The sequence below is a fragment of the Galeopterus variegatus genome, unplaced genomic scaffold (genome assembly GCF_000696425.1).
Source record: "Galeopterus variegatus unplaced genomic scaffold, G_variegatus-3.0.2 Scaffold231, whole genome shotgun sequence".
Lineage (NCBI taxonomy): Eukaryota > Metazoa > Chordata > Mammalia > Dermoptera > Cynocephalidae > Galeopterus > Galeopterus variegatus.
The window spans coordinates 623,343-639,984 of NW_007726342.1; the positions used below are offsets into that span (position 1 = coordinate 623,343).

Sequence of the window (16,642 nt, forward strand, 5' to 3'; positions counted from 1 at the left end):
CCAAGTCAAGGGTTAAAATCCCCTTACCGGTCATCTTTAAAAAAAAAAAAAAAAAAAAAATTTAATTTACTACATATTCAATTTGATTTTACTGATTCCACAACCTGGAAAAACTTAGAAATTCTATAAATAACTATTCACTATATAAAGTTTCAATATTTCTACATTAATTTCTGATTTCTAAATTATGATTTATGAATAGTTACCAGCACTGATTGAAGGCTATATATTTTTCCCTCCCCCCAAAAGTTACATTTTAACAGCATGTATTAATATGTCTTATAAGAAAACATAATATATACAACCTTAACACTGGAAAAGTTGTAAAGAAAGAAAGTCAACAGAATTTGAGGAAGAAAATAATTATGAAAAAAAAAGGCCATGTGAATTTTCTTTTTCAGAATTGGTATAAAATTCTGAAGGAGAAGCTGCTACTCAACTAGGATAGTGTCCACATTTTCTTGTGTGAGATCTGACTCTAAGGCACAAGGCAAATCTACATGTTCTTGAGACAAGCGAGAACTTTTCAGGGGGACATCAGACCAGTTGTCACAATATGGATGAAATCTCTGGGCCAATGCATTACCAAACCTTTGGCATCGGTTATATCTGTAAGATTTACCTTTGTGTGTATACATGTGCTCCAGCAATTGGCTCTTCCGAAGAAATTTTTGACCACAGATGGTACAGCTGATTTTTCTTTTCCTTGAAAAAGAAAAATTACAGTTTAATTCTACTGGCTCTGTATCTTTAGAGATCAAAGACACTTGACTGATCTGCAAAGGCTCTGTGGTACCCCGGTTTGAGTGGTCAGGCCGCTGTTCATTCTCCTTGACAATGAAGGAGCTGAGCCTGCGATATTCAAGAGCCTCGCTATTTTCATTTAGTGGATGCACTTCACCAAGGTCATTACTTTCCAGAATGGAAGCAGGAACACCAAATGGGAGCGATCCAGACACATGGGTATGGAGATGTTGTCTTAGGTTACTACGAGAATCAAAACGTTCCCCACAATAATGGCATAAGTGTATTTTGATACTGTTTTCGGTAAAAGTGGGGCCTGTCACCTCTGATGAGGGTGAGGGGTGGCTCTGTGAGATCACAGATTCTGGGTCACATCTCTCCTGCTTGATGGACACTGGGGGCTTCTGGTGTTCCTCCAAAGCCTGGGTAGCAGGATGGGCCCTCTGCTGGTCTGCAGTGCCATCATCTAGCCCAATAGCAAGAGAGAGCTGCAACTGGGGGTGGTCACCCTGGGGAGGAACTCTGTTTCCACTGTGACTGGAAGGAGCTTCTTTGACCTCCAGCCCTTGTTTGACAGCTGTTTTTTGGGTCGTTGAGATCTGAATGCCATACAAATTTGAGGACTGCACTGTCTCTGGTGAGAACACTTGATTCATTTTAGTTGCAATGTGAGAAAGGTAGTCAGCGTGAAGAAATCGAATCCCTTCCTCCAAACGACTATGATCCACAATCTGTTTTGGCCCTTTCCCCGTGTACATAATGTGCAACAAATAGCTGAATATGTCGGGTTGGATGTCAGTTGGTTGTATTTTTATGCACTCACTGTTAAAAACAAAAACAGATCCACATGAAATGAAACACAACTTAGTTTGCCTTTTAGTTAACAATAGTCTTAGGCTAAAGTAATTTCTTCCTAAGAAGTTCAAACTTAGCAATCCTTGATGAAACAGCAATGAAAGCTTAAACTTTCATTTTATACCAGTTGTACAGCCCAGCGACAAATCTTCATGTATTTAATCAACTGCCTAAAGTTAGGACACACAGATAGGCTGATTAGTTGAACATTAATCGGTGACTCCTGGGTGATATGCACTATATCAGGTGCCGGCAGGTAGAAAAATGATAAATAAAGTAACTACCCGACTCTACACACAGATAGGCTGATTAGTTGAACATTAATCGGTGACTCCTGGGTGATATGCACTATATTAGGTGCCGGCAGGTAGAAAAATGATAAATAAAGTAACTACCCGACTCTTAAGGAATTTAACAGTCTATTGAATATATAACCAAAAGGACTGAAAAGAGGAACTCAGATACCTGTGTGCCAATGTTCAATGTGGCATTATTCACAATAGCCAAAAGATAGAAACAACCTAAGTGCCTATCAAAAGTTGAATGGATAAAAAAAAATGGCATATACATGCAATGGAATATTATTCAGCCATAGAAAGGAATAAAGTTTTGATATATGCTACAACATGGATGAATCCTGAAAACATTATGCTAAGCAAAATAAGCCAGACACAAATGGACAAATATTGCATGATGCCATTTATATGAAATATCTGCAATAGGCAAATTCATAGAGATAGAAAGTAGATTAGAGATTAATGGGGGCTGAGGAGGTGGGGATGGGGAGTTACTGCTTAATGGGTAGCATTTCTGTTTGAGGAATGAAAAAATTGTGAAAACAGTGGTGATGGTTGCACAACATTGTGAATATAATTACTGCTACTGAATTGTATAATTAAAAATTAAAATGGCAAATTTTATGTTTATACATATAATATCACAATAAAAATATCTGAAATTTTAAAAAAGAGTTTACTGAAATTGGTAATATTTACAATTTAAATTATGTTAACCTTATTTGGCTTCCTAAATATATTAATATATCTATTCTTTAAAACAGAAATTAATATAGGTATAACTTTGAAAAGCTTTAACCTAACCCCAAACCCAATTTTTACATACAAATGTAGAATTCAGGTAATAGACAGAAATAACCATGAAAGAAGAAATCTGAAAAATCCCTGCAAAACCAGGTTAGAGAGCTGGCTGGTTAGCTCACTTAGTTACAGCATGATGCTGATTAACACCAAGGTCAAGAGGGTTAGATCCCCTGGACAGACCAACTGCCTCAAAAAAAAAAAAATTAGGACAGAGACAACCTGAGAGAAGTGCTGGATATCAAGGAACAACGGAATCAGTCAATGGACTTACCTTCCCTGAAGCAGAAGTTTATGTCAATGCATCAGAATGCACTGGGTGTCAGAATGTTGGCAATCCACTTCTTTAGTCCTGATATCTCAGGATTTCCTCTTCCTCTCTTGGATTTCACTCTTGGTTCTGACCCACCCACTTACATGGTCTGTGGTAGGGTTTTGTAAATATCAGCACAGAGTTCTATTAACTGAGAATTTTTAGTTGCTCTATATAGTAGGCCTGCCACCTTTGTATGTCCTGGGTTTAGTTTAGCATTATGCCTGGCACAGAACAAGCATTTCGAAAGCCGAAACAAATCACACTCTCAGAGGAGATTGATCTGAAGCTAAAATTCAATAAATTTTAGCTATTATTGTTTTCATTCTTCTACCATGGACATCACACAGAATTTAGTTACTGATGTACAAAAAATTATTATAATTTTTTTTTCCTTAGGGTGACCCCATTAACAAAGAATCCCCAAAATCTTTTAATACAGCTCCTATGTATATATCATAATACTAAAAATTCCTCTGATTTACAAAAACACATCCTTACCTTGTTTGGTGAATAAATATCATCTTGAAATAGTTAGAAAATGCAGCAAGCACCGCTCTATGGGCTTTGAAGTAAACATCTCCAATAGCAACTGTGCAATCACACAGAAAACCAAATTCTCGCTGCATGTTCAGCTGCTGCAGAAGGACAAGGCTATGGCTACCAGTGTCCATTATGTCTCTGAGAAAAAGGACAACATAAATATATATATGTATGTGTGTATATATGTGCATGTATGTGTGTGTGTGTGTGTGTGTGTATACACACATACTTTTAAAACACAATTGGCTACAGTTCACATAAATTGTCTATGGAGTATCAATGAGATCTAAATTTAAATGAAATTATTCAGCAGTTTTCAATACTGGTAATTTCACCACAAACCTAGGTAACATTAAATCCCCACATTATAACGATTCATATAAACTCTGCTGACTGTAAAATATTGCCCTTTTTAAAGAATGTAGCTGGAGGGGCTGGCACATGGCTCACTTGGGAGAGTGTGGTGCTGATAACACCAAGGCCACGGGTTCGGATCCTATATAGGGATGGCTGGTTCACTCACTGGCTGAGCGTGGTGCTGACAACACCAAGCCAAGGGTTAAGATCCCCTTACTGGTCATCTTTTTAAAAAAATCAAAAAATAAAAAAAAATAAAGAAGGTAGCTGGGTGTGAGTGACACTAGTGAAAGAAAGGTCTCTCCTTTTCTATCTATGTGACCACAATGTTTCTAATCCTCAGTTTCCTCACTGGAAAAATGGAAATGAGATATTGCTCCCTGTCTCAGAGTTAAATGAGATACCTTATGTAAAAATCATATTGTAATGGAAACTGCTATTCAAATGTTAGCTATAAATGTTAATAACATAACAGAGGTATCCTGGCTGGGCCAGAGCTATCACTGCTTCTTAGGGATCCTCTGGTGCTCAGGGGACACCAGCTTCCCAACTATCATAAAATGTTTGGGGGACTTATTAGTCACAGTAAGTTCAGGAGTCCTTAAAATAGATGTCAAGCCACATCTCCTGATTTATATGGGGCCCAGGAGCCTCATAAGAAAGAACCTAAACCCTGAACTCAACTGGATTCAGACACATACAAGCATATAGGTTCTCCAAGGAAACACGAGGTAGGATGGGACAACTGGGGCTCATGGGGAAAATCCTGAATGAGGAAGAATTGCAGAAGAATTCTGGCTGAGAGGCCTACCATGAGCAGCAAGGACATTCAGAAGTGTGGTGGTTCAAGACAGGCGGGAGGCTGTACTTCACCACCTTCTCCACCCTAGCTATACAGAGAGCCCTGGTGCTTTAGGGAGAAGGAGACTGTAGTATAGAGGACATCACTGGGAGGCTAGGAGAATATCCTCTGAAAGAGCAGATCTTGAAAAAGAGAATGAGGTTTCCTCATTAGCCAGAGACCAAGGTCTAGGGAGGTTAGTGGTGGAGTATGGGGTTAGCTGCCTGGAGGTTGGCAGTAGCTTGGGCAACAGATAGCTGAGTGATCGATAACGCAATAAAAATAGCTAACATTTTATAGTGCTTCCTATCTGTCAGGCACTTTTCACTCATTTAATTCTCAATACAACTCTACAGGAAAGGGAATAATACTAAATGCCTCTTACAGATGAAGAAGCTGAATCAACACAGAGAGTTAAGTAATTCACCCAATGTCACACTGCTAGTAAGTGGCAGGGGATTCAAATCCAGGCAACTCAGCTCCAGAACCCAAATTTCCCTCCTCCCCACCTCCCAGAGGGAACACGACCCACACACTGGAGGAGCCTAGGGAACACAAGGATTACACAAAAAGACACCATGGGAAGTATCTGGAAAGAGGAATCAGGGAGAAACTCAAATTTCCTGTTGGTTAAGCAAATGTGACACAGCAAAACAAATATTCCGACCCACACACTGGAGGAGCCTAGGGAACACAAGGATTACACAAAAAGACACCATGGGAAGCCTTAGGAGTATCTGGAAAGAGGAATCAGGGAGAAACTCAAATTTCCTGTTGGTTAAGCAAATGTGACACAGCAAAACAAATATTCATGCTTATTAGCAAGTAAAGTCTAGAATATTACTGGTAAAGATGATAGCAATTCTTACTGATAAAAGATAAAATCTATTTTTATTAAAACTACATATTTAGTGTACTGATATGGAATAATCTCTAAGATACAGTAAATGAAAAAGGCACAGTGTTCATGTAAAAGGAGTGGAGTGGTTATTTTAAAGATGGGAGAGGAGTTTACACATAAACGTATTCTTGTTTATGTATACAACTCTGGAAAGGTTCAAAGAAACCAGTAAAATGTTCGCTTCTGGGAGGGAAACGAAGTAGTAGAGAATCAAGGGTGGGTGGGGAACTATACTGTTTGAACTTAGAAAAACTTTTTATTGACATTTAATATAAATACACATCTATGTGTATTCCTTTTCCCCTCATTTTTAAAAATTATAAAATACTTCACAAAGAAAAGTTCATACAGAAAACAATGTAACAAATAACCACCCACCCAGTACTCAGCTTAGAAAATAAACATTCTGAACATGGTAGAGACCCCCTGGCATCTCTCCCTCATTCTATCCCCTCACCCATCTTACCTCCAAAGGTAACCATCGTCCTGAATTTTGTGTTATGACTCTCTTGTACATTGTCACATTCTTGCTGCATCAGTGTACTCATATATCCCTTAACAAGATAGAGTATCGTTTTGCATGTTTTAAAATTTTATGTAAATAATATTGTACTTTAGGAATCCTGCAACTTGATTCTTTTAACTCGACATTCATGCATTACTTTTCTTTATTTTTTTAGTATCTTGCCAGTCCAGGGATCTGAACCCTTGACCTTGGTATTATTATAACACCATGTTCTAACCAACTGAGCTAACTGGCCAGACTCATACACTATCTTTAAATCCTACTTATTCAAATGTAATAGTTTCCCTGATTCCTTCCCCAATTAAAAAATAAAAACAAAACTCTCTACCCCTTACTATCTCATTTTTAAAAGACTTCAAGCAGCAATAAATTAAGAAATAACAAGATTACAGAATCTACAAACACTTGATTTTATACTCTAAGACTCTGTATTACAGTCTAAGTATTATCCTCTAATAATAGCAAATTGTGGGTATTATTTCAAGAGGCCATTTAGCCAAAAGTCACTATTTATTGTATTTACCACATTTTTCTGATTCTAAAACACCATCAATTTACAGGGAGATAAAAAACCAACGCAAAACAAAACTCTATTTTGAAAATTTCAGTATGTGAAAAACGTGTAACTTAAAATCAATGAAATGATTCAAAGTACCTTAAACTAGCCTTATAAACTGTCTCAAAAAAAAAAAAAAAAAACCCTTTACCTCTTAAACATTTTCACCAGTTCTTCCTATTATGTATTGTGCATTAGTAAAATTAACTATTGAACCATATGGAAATTAGAAATAGCACACTAAAAAGCCACACACAAAAATCTTGTGGTTAATGGTCTATGAGTAGCAGTTAAATTATTCAGTTATTAAATAATATTTTTGAAGAGAAATTTAATAAAGAAAAAATATTTGAAAGCTTACATTGTACAAGGCATGGCGACAGAAAAAAAAATGACACAGATGCTGCATTCAAGAAGATTATAGGCTAATAGAGAAAACAAAACATAAAACAGTAATTACAATATGAAGTAAATGCAGTAAATGCCATAAGAGCAGCTCAGAGAACATGCTTTGAGGGACAGATAAATACAAAGCGACCCAATGGGAAATAAGGTATTTGAACTGAACTTATCTGAACAGGCAAAGAACAGAATGAGTAAAATAACTGGGAGAGGTATGAATATTTAAATAACAGAAGAATTCAGTTTGGCATAGAAAAAACAAGAGTAAGCAGAAGGAAAAAACCAGAGATGGGGGTCAGCTCACAGAGGGTGCTGAGTGTAAAATTAAAAGGCACTCCAGTTTTGTTTGAAATGAACTATGTAAGATGTTTGAGTAAGAACAGTATGATCGGTTGCTTATTCTGTGGGAGGGAAGATAGCACAGTAGTTAAAGTTTGGACTCTAGAGTCAGACAGCTTAAAATTCCAGCTCTACCATTTACTAGCTGTCTTGACAAGACACTTAATTTTCTGGCCTCAGTTTCACTTATGAAATATGGATGACAGTATCTACCTCACAGATTGTTATATGGATTTAATAAGATAATGCATATAATAGGTAAGAGTGCGGCCCATAGTAAATGTTCAATAAATACTAGTCAGCTATCATTACCATCATCAGGCCTGCGAGTCAAGATTGTTTTAGTAGCAACATACAAAAAAGATTAGCAAGGGAAAGACATGAAGAAAGAAAGACTGGCCTAGGAGCCTACGAAAATATCCAAGTAACAGCAATGAGAATGAAGGAAGGAATACCAGAGATACACCAGACCTAGAACTGGCGTGACTTAGACGCAGATTTGATGTGGTCAGCCACAGAGAAGGAGTCAAAGATGAGTCTCAGAATTCCAGTGTGAATAACTGGAAGAATTCATCCATTCCTTCAGATCACATCTGCAGAGTAACTGCCATCTCCTAGTTATTGATAGGAAGGCAGGATCCCAGAATGCCAGCGGCAAGTCATAGAAACTGGCTTGGTAAAACAGGTTTCATTTTGAACACAGTGAGTTCAAGGTGTCTATCCCAGGACATCTGAGTAGGAATGTTTAGTAATGAATGGAAACAATAAGCAAGACTGGGCTCTAAAGAGAGCAGGGTTAGAGAGGAGAGGAAGCCTTTGAAATGACAAGGCTGAAGCCACCACCTGTGGATGGGACTACGAAGCAGAATAAAATAAGAGGGGAAAAAAAAAAAAGCTAAGAGTGAATCCTTAGAAAACAGAAAAGACACAATAAGACAGAAGAAGAGAAATAAGAAAACATATTGCCTTTGAGGGAAGACAAGGGAGATAAAGAAAGGCAAGAACCTTGGAGGAAAGAGGTGGCAATGGTGCAAAATACTGAAGAGAAACAAGGGGATGAGGCCCATTATAAACACCCCACGTGTGGTGACCAAGAGATTCCTGGGTGACCTCTGACAACAATTCAGAAAAGCAGCAAGGGCAAAATATCTGACTGCAAGGTCATTCCTAATCTGCTAAATCCATTCAGTCAGATTTTTTAACATTTCAGACATTACATTTGCAGGTCTAAAATTTTCATATCATTCTTCATTAAAGTTCTATTTCTCTGCTGAAATCTCCTATTTGTTCACACACTCAACTTTATTTTGCTATACACTGCTGAGCATAGTTATAATAGCTGCTTTAAATCTCTGCTAAAGCCAACCCTCGCGGCAATGTGGGGCCAATCTCCATTGATTAGGGTGATGGTTTCCTGTTTTCTTCAGGAAAATTAATTTCAGATTATATCCTAGACATTGTGATTAATACAGTAGACTCTAGATTCTATGATATTCCTCCTAAGAATGTTAATGTTTTTATTTTGGTTTTGCACACAATTAACTTGGCCGGACTTAAACTCCAAGTTCTGCCTCCCCTATGGTGGGCAGTAGCTAAAATCTGTTTTTTTTAGCCTTAGGTGTAATGTTTGGAGGTTGCTCCACACATGCACAGTTCAGGGGTGGGCAAAAGATTCAAGCTGAGCTTATACATAGTATTTGGGGTTCTTCCACCCCAACATCCTTTATATGATTTCACCTCCCACTTTCTTTTTTTGCAGTGGGCAGCTGGCTGGTATGGGGATCCAAACCTGTGACCTCGGTGTCATAAAGCTGTGCTCTAACCAAAACTGAACTAAGCAGCCAGCCCCACACCCCTTACTTTCCAGCTGTGTCACTTTTTTCCCTTAATTAACTTCCTTTTTCTTTTTATTGAAGCATAATTGATTATACATTTTTGTGGAGTACAAAGTTGACTACCAGTAGTTGTATATAATATGTGACAGTCAAATCAGGATAGTTAGCTTATTCATCGTTACAATATGTAATCATTCTTTGTATCTGTTAATCAATTTCTTATTACCCCTCTCTTTTCTCTTCCCCCTTCCCTTTTCCAATTCTAGTAACCACAGTTCTGTTCTCTCCTAATAGTTCAACGTATTATTGTGATTGTTGTTTCTTTCTTTATCTCTTTTCTCCAAGCAAGTGAGATTACAAGTTATTATCCTAGTTTTAGCCATCCCCTAAAGTGTCACCAACTGGGGACTTCCCGCAGGCTAAAAGCCATAAAAATGGAAACGAATCCACTGCTGTTCCCTCTTCCAATTGCAGACCTTACTCTAGTTTCTGTAACTCTTGAATGCCATCTAGTAATTTTTAAAAATTTTTTTCAAGTTTTTATCTGCAGGAGAATTGTCCCAATAGGAACTACTCAGCCTTTACCCTCTATCAGCAGTTCTAAAAAGCCTTGGTCTCAAGATTCACTTATACTCTTAAAGAGCAGTTGTTTATGTAGATAATATTTATCAATATTCACTATGTTAGAAATCAAAAGTGAGAAATTTAAAAATATTTATTTAAAATAGCGATAGTTAACTCACTACATGTTAACATAATACATCTTTTTTCTTAAAAAATAGCCACTTTCAAAAACAAGTGAGAAGAGTGGCACTGTTTTATATTTTGCAATCCTCTTTAATATCTGGCTTTAAGAAATACAGCTGGATTCTTTTACCTGCTTCTGCATTCAGTCTGTTGCCATATGCTATTTTGGTTCAACTATATAGAGAATTTGGTCTTGCAAAAGGGAGATCTTTCTAGACTCCAGGAAAGGGTTTCAGGAACCTCCAGGGGGTCCTTGTACCACACTTTGAGTATCATTGCCCTTAACTTTTTTTTTTGATCCTATGAGGTAGCAGGGCAGGTACTATTAGCTCCAATTCATGGTTGAAGAACCACAGGCTCAGAGAAGAAAGGGAAGGTACCCAAAGTCAGACAACCAGCTATTAAATGGTGCTGGCACTACTTCAAGTCTAACCTTAAACCCGGTGCCCTTTCTTCAAAGCCCCCAGCTACAACTTTCAACATATATATTGATGGCAGATTTTGCAAATATGTTGAATCAAATAAGGGGGTAAATTTTCCAAGTTTATAAAATGAAAAAAATTTAGATCTGTTAAAAAAAATGAATAACATGGGCCGGCCCCGTGGCTCACTCGGGAGAGTGCGGTGCTGACAAAGTAAAAAAAATGAATAACATGGGCCGGCCCCGTGGCTCACTCGGGAGAGTGCGGTGCTGACAACGCCAAGGCCGCGGGTTCGGATCCTATATAGGGATGGCCGGTTTGCTCACTGGGTGAGCGTGGTGCTGACAACACCAAGTCAAGGGTTAAGATCCCCTTACCGGTCATCTTTAAAAAAAAAAAAAAAAAAAAAAAATGAATAACATAATAGGTTCATTCAAACTTGTTTGCATAATAATAGCAAGACTTTGATGTTTTAAGGCAACATAACCAGATTTTACCTCGAGTGTATAGCTCCAATCCATTGCAAAGTTATTATAACATTTTCTAATACAATCTACTTCCCGAATTATTAATTAGGTTTTTTCTATAGTCTTTGCTCATCATTTCTTTGACTATCAATTTTATTTTCTGAAGTATGTGAAACAGCCAAAGTTTCCCATGCATACAGAAAGGTCTTAGAAGTTACATTTGAGAATATTAGGTAGAAATTTTAAGAGGCTGCAGAAAAATAATTTATCATTTTATTATATTGTAAATATACTGGAAACTAAATGTAAGAGTGCCACATTTTAAGAAGCTTTACTGTTATCAAAGTGACATTTATATTATGATAGGTTCAGCATTAATATTTAAGAGACTACAAAAACCTTATTTACTTTCTAGATTGTAGTAACTCTGGATTAGTTCAAACTAAAATGGAACAAATTTATACTAGTATCTACAATTGTTTAATTCAGAGTTAGCTGGATACTCAATATCTTTGATTTTTACTTAGAAAAATCTATTGTATTAGTTAAACTGGACTCCAGATCTATGGTAGCCAGAATGATGTCCCAGAGGAAAACTGGCAGAGGAATGTGCACAGCTTTTTTGAGCTACTTACTCATGGCTATAAATACAAAGTTAACAGCAAAATATTCCACGTGCCACATGATAAAAGACTACACAGTGATTCTAATTTTCTAGCGGTTCTTTCACATGAGAACGGAAGTGTGACATTTGATTACCTAGAGAATGTAAAAATGTTTGTAAGAATCATTTTATCCTGGAGCAGTGGCTCATTACTATTTTGTGAAACCATGTACATAGAGCTGTACTGACACCTGAGTCCCACCCTAGACTACCCAAATAGAATTGCTGGGGGTGAGGCACAGATCCTTTTTTTTAAAAAAAGCTCCCCGGCTGATTCTCATGACACCTCCGTTAAGAACCATTGCCTTAGAAAACGGGGGTGGGGTGGGCGACAGAGGAAACCCAAGAGAATTATTTCACACTCTAAAAAATGTTCAAAGTATGGGAATTATACTAATGACATTAAATGAACAAACATCAATAGCTATAATTCCAATTGTAACTTTAAACTAAAAAATTGGCCAGATAAACAAAAGTGCTCCTCAAATAGTGGGGTGGGCATTGGTGGGGAGGGCGGGGAACACACATTTTCAGAATTCTTTTTAGAGGCCGGCCCGGTGGCGCACTGGATAAGTGCGCTGCTTGGGAAGCGCGGCGGTGCTCCCGCCCGAGGGTTTGGATCCCACATACAGACCGGTTCCCGCTCACTGGCTGAGCGAGGCACGGGAGCAACACCGAGGGTTGCGATCCCGTTGCCGGTCCCGGTCCGGTACGGGGGCGACACTGAGGGTTGCGATCCGTTGCCAGACACGGAAAAAGACAAAAGACAAAAAAAAAAAAGAATTCTTTTTAGAAAGTATTTAGGAAAAAGAAATATTTACTCTCATATTCCATTATACCTATTTTTATAACCTAAAAATGATATAGAAATTCTAAATCTGAAAAACTGCTTGAAGTAAAATATGCCATATTTCTAGAAATCTGCTTATGAAAATCTACTGAAAATGTTAGAGATGAGGGTAAGAAGCAGACGTGGTAGATGATACAGGAAAAGCAGTTATGCTCTAGAAACCTTTAACAGAACAGGGAAATGTTATTTTGGGGCCTCCTGCCTGTTGGCAGATACAGCCAGCCTTCTGTATCTCTAACCCTCATCTAACCAACATTGCGGGATGGCTGATAAAGCCACAGCACCAGGCAAACAAGAATGCTAATAACAGTGAGTGCAAATAGTTAATAGGCCTTAAAAGAAAATCAGAACCCTGCGAAAGAAAAGGTAAATATTCTTCTTACTCCATTAAAAAAAAATAAAGACTGCATTTCTGAAGGAAAAAACAGGATACTCCAAGGACAGGAGAAAGTTGGAAAACAATGTTAGTACAGACCTAGAGTACAGTGCACACCAAAGTGATTATAACTTCTGAATAGAGGTGAGCCAATACTTCCTTTGCCACCGAACTATAGTCCCACGAACATATTACCCATGTGGGCTAATGACACTCCTTGCTTAAAGTGCCTAGAGTTTTTCAGAAGGAACAAAATGTTCATGTATGACTGATTTGTAACTAGGGGGTTTGGATCCCACATACAGACCGGTTCCCGCTCACTGGCTGAGCGAGGCACGGGAGCAACACCGAGGGTTGCGATCCCGTTGCCGGTCCCGGTCCGGTACGGGGGCGACACTGAGGGTTGCGATCCGTTGCCAGACACGGAAAAAGACAAAAGACAAAAAAAAAAAAGAATTCTTTTTAGAAAGTATTTAGGAAAAAGAAATATTTACTCTCATATTCCATTATACCTATTTTTATAACCTAAAAATGATATAGAAATTCTAAATCTGAAAAACTGCTTGAAGTAAAATATGCCATATTTCTAGAAATCTGCTTATGAAAATCTACTGAAAATGTTAGAGATGAGGGTAAGAAGCAGACGTGGTAGATGATACAGGAAAAGCAGTTATGCTCTAGAAACCTTTAACAGAACAGGGAAATGTTATTTTGGGGCCTCCTGCCTGTTGGCAGATACAGCCAGCCTTCTGTATCTCTAACCCTCATCTAACCAACATTGCGGGATGGCTGATAAAGCCACAGCACCAGGCAAACAAGAATGCTAATAACAGTGAGTGCAAATAGTTAATAGGCCTTAAAAGAAAATCAGAACCCTGCGAAAGAAAAGGTAAATATTCTTCTTACTCCATTAAAAAAAAATAAAGACTGCATTTCTGAAGGAAAAAACAGGATACTCCAAGGACAGGAGAAAGTTGGAAAACAATGTTAGTACAGACCTAGAGTACAGTGCACACCAAAGTGATTATAACTTCTGAATAGAGGTGAGCCAATACTTCCTTTGCCACCGAACTATAGTCCCACGAACATATTACCCATGTGGGCTAATGACACTCCTTGCTTAAAGTGCCTAGAGTTTTTCAGAAGGAACAAAATGTTCATGTATGACTGATTTGTAACTAGGGAAGAAATGAACTACACAAAAATTTCAAAAATAACTGACTTAACCCTATAAACACTTTTTCTCCAAATAAGGCAAAAGAAAGAAAAATTCCTGCTAGCAAAGGGAAAGCAGAAGAGTAAATAAATTCAGTCAGTAATCCTGAAACTGATGTTTGCTTCACACACTTTCTTTCTTCTTCCTCCACTCTCCCTAAGCAGGTTCAAAGCAATACCTTCCCTTTCCTAGAGGGAATAATACTGTTCTGATTATTTTCAATGGCTACTATTTGAGGGTAAGAAGCAGACGTGGTAGATGATACAGGAAAAGCAGTTATGCTCTAGAAACCTTTAACAGAACAGGGAAATGTTATTTTGGGGCCTCCTGCCTGTTGGCAGATACAGCCAGCCTTCTGTATCTCTAACCCTCATCTAACCAACATTGCGGGATGGCTGATAAAGCCACAGCACCAGGCAAACAAGAATGCTAATAACAGTGAGTGCAAATAGTTAATAGGCCTTAAAAGAAAATCAGAACCCTGCGAAAGAAAAGGTAAATATTCTTCTTACTCCATTAAAAAAAAATAAAGACTGCATTTCTGAAGGAAAAAACAGGATACTCCAAGGACAGGAGAAAGTTGGAAAACAATGTTAGTACAGACCTAGAGTACAGTGCACACCAAAGTGATTATAACTTCTGAATAGAGGTGAGCCAATACTTCCTTTGCCACCGAACTATAGTCCCACGAACATATTACCCATGTGGGCTAATGACACTCCTTGCTTAAAGTGCCTAGAGTTTTTCAGAAGGAACAAAATGTTCATGTATGACTGATTTGTAACTAGGGAAGAAATGAACTACACAAAAATTTCAAAAATAACTGACTTAACCCTATAAACACTTTTTCTCCAAATAAGGCAAAAGAAAGAAAAATTCCTGCTAGCAAAGGGAAAGCAGAAGAGTAAATAAATTCAGTCAGTAATCCTGAAACTGATGTTTGCTTCACACACTTTCTTTCTTCTTCCTCCACTCTCCCTAAGCAGGTTCAAAGCAATACCTTCCCTTTCCTAGAGGGAATAATACTGTTCTGATTATTTTCAATGGCTACTATTATAATGAGTAAATATTAGAGGCAAGGCCTTGTGCTAAGTGCTCCACATACATTATCTCTTTTAATCCTCACTGTGATTCATGTATTATTTTTATTTCCATTTTACGGATGAGAAAATAACCTAACACACAACTGGCAAATGGTATGAAGTGGAGAGCAAACAGCCAGGTTTGACTACACAGCCTGCGCTGGTAACTATAAACGGAAGCAAGATTTTTCTTAGCCTTCTCCTCTCAAAAGACTGAAGTTCACTCACATGTTATTTGGAATAACTAAGCAGAAAGGGGGCACAGGAAGTGGTGCAGAAGTACTTTATAATTTACCAAGATAAGAGTACCTGCACTGCTTTTTTAAAACAAGGAAAAAACCAGCAATAACATAAAACCCCCAATTCTTCTCTGGTCCTGTTACTAAAATGGACAAGTTGGTCAAGCCCTACCTATGGACCATAGCAAATAAATCCCTTTGGTTCAGCTGTGGGGAGGGCATTTTGCAACACTTCCCAGCACAGCCCTGGCCAGGATATTTTACAGCCAAGGCACTTGGGCCCCTCCTCCCCAGCTAGACAGCATGGCTCCTTCGCATTCCCCTCAGGAGATAGGGTGGAAGCACACAGCTCCACTTTCTAAGGCAGAGAGGGCAGCTAAAAGTCCTGCTTGGCCTCTCTTAGCAACCACAGGCGCCAATAAATCAGCCACAAGTCATTCTCTCATCCCCTTCCTGGCTTGAAGTGGGAGCAGCAAGATATAATGCAAAAGATCACCGACTGGACGTAGAGGATAAGTGATCTAGGCTTAAATCTACTGCAAAAGACTGCATCACTGTAGCCAGGTAAATCCTCTGAGCTCGCTTCCTCAAGCACCTACCGTTTGTACCATGGATACAGTGCCACCTCCTTTTTGGTAAGAATTCAAAATCTACCTATGAAAGCATCTTGTATGGGACATGGCACACTGCAGGTACAAATTTAAACAGCAAACAAATTTAAGCAGAACCACTTCCAGTACATACAAATAAGACATTCAGGGTAGGACTGTGCCAAAAAGGTGTGACAAGTCATCCCACTTTCTGGCTGACTATACCTTGATGTTTCACTGCTTCCCCAATACCACCCAGCCATCAGAACTAACAGTTCAGTGTTCTGTTTCTTATTAAGGAGCTGATGTCAGAGAATGGGTTCATAGCATATCCATAGCTAAAACATTTCCAGATTGCTAAAGAGGATTTTGATGATGCCTTAATCTAAGGAAGCAAACAATGCTGCAAATGTTGGTTATTCTTGCGGAAAATAGGGATGAATGGGGGAGGGGGGTTCCAAAGTACACATAGGCAGACTATCCCACCTAGAAATGCCAACCTCACTGTCCCAGAGACATCACACACTGGCCAAGCCTGATTTCTCCATGACCTGAATCAAGTGTAATCACCTCTGGCCGACACATTCTCTACAGTGAGTTGGTTAAACTGGCACTGCAGTCCTGATATGGTAGAGAGCACAATGACCAAGGTGTCTGGGGCCCTGGAGTCAAGCTGTCAA

General features: G+C 38.5%; 1 protein-coding gene across 2 annotated transcripts; it reads right to left on the reverse strand.

The window, feature by feature from the left end:
• Positions 1–133: 133 nt before the first annotated feature.
• ZBTB25 (zinc finger and BTB domain containing 25) lies at positions 134–3,687 on the reverse strand. 2 transcript variants are annotated; one of them, XM_008566251.1, is made up of 3 exons: positions 3,511–3,577; positions 2,971–3,118; positions 134–1,566 (listed from the first exon to the last, which is right to left on the reverse strand). In XM_008566251.1, exon 3 carries the CDS (start codon positions 1,500–1,502, stop codon positions 432–434), a length of 1,071 nt encoding a protein of 356 aa, XP_008564473.1. In that variant the 5' UTR covers positions 1,503–1,566; positions 2,971–3,118; positions 3,511–3,577; the 3' UTR covers positions 134–431. The 2 variants fall into 2 exon arrangements, with proteins under 2 accessions (XP_008564473.1, XP_008564472.1); XM_008566250.1 differs by lacking the exon at positions 2,971–3,118 and having other exon boundaries at positions 347–1,566; positions 3,511–3,687.
• Between the last annotated feature and the right edge of the window lie 12,955 nt (positions 3,688–16,642).

Coding starts and splice junctions, on each gene's coding strand:
- ZBTB25 (XM_008566250.1), bottom strand. CDS start 3,683: ATGGACACTGGTAGCCATAGCCTTGTCCTTCTGCAGCAGCTGAACATG. Junction 1,567..3,510: donor ATATTTATTCACCAAACAAG/GTAAGGATGTGT, acceptor TGTTTTTAACAG/TGAGTGCATAAAAATACAAC.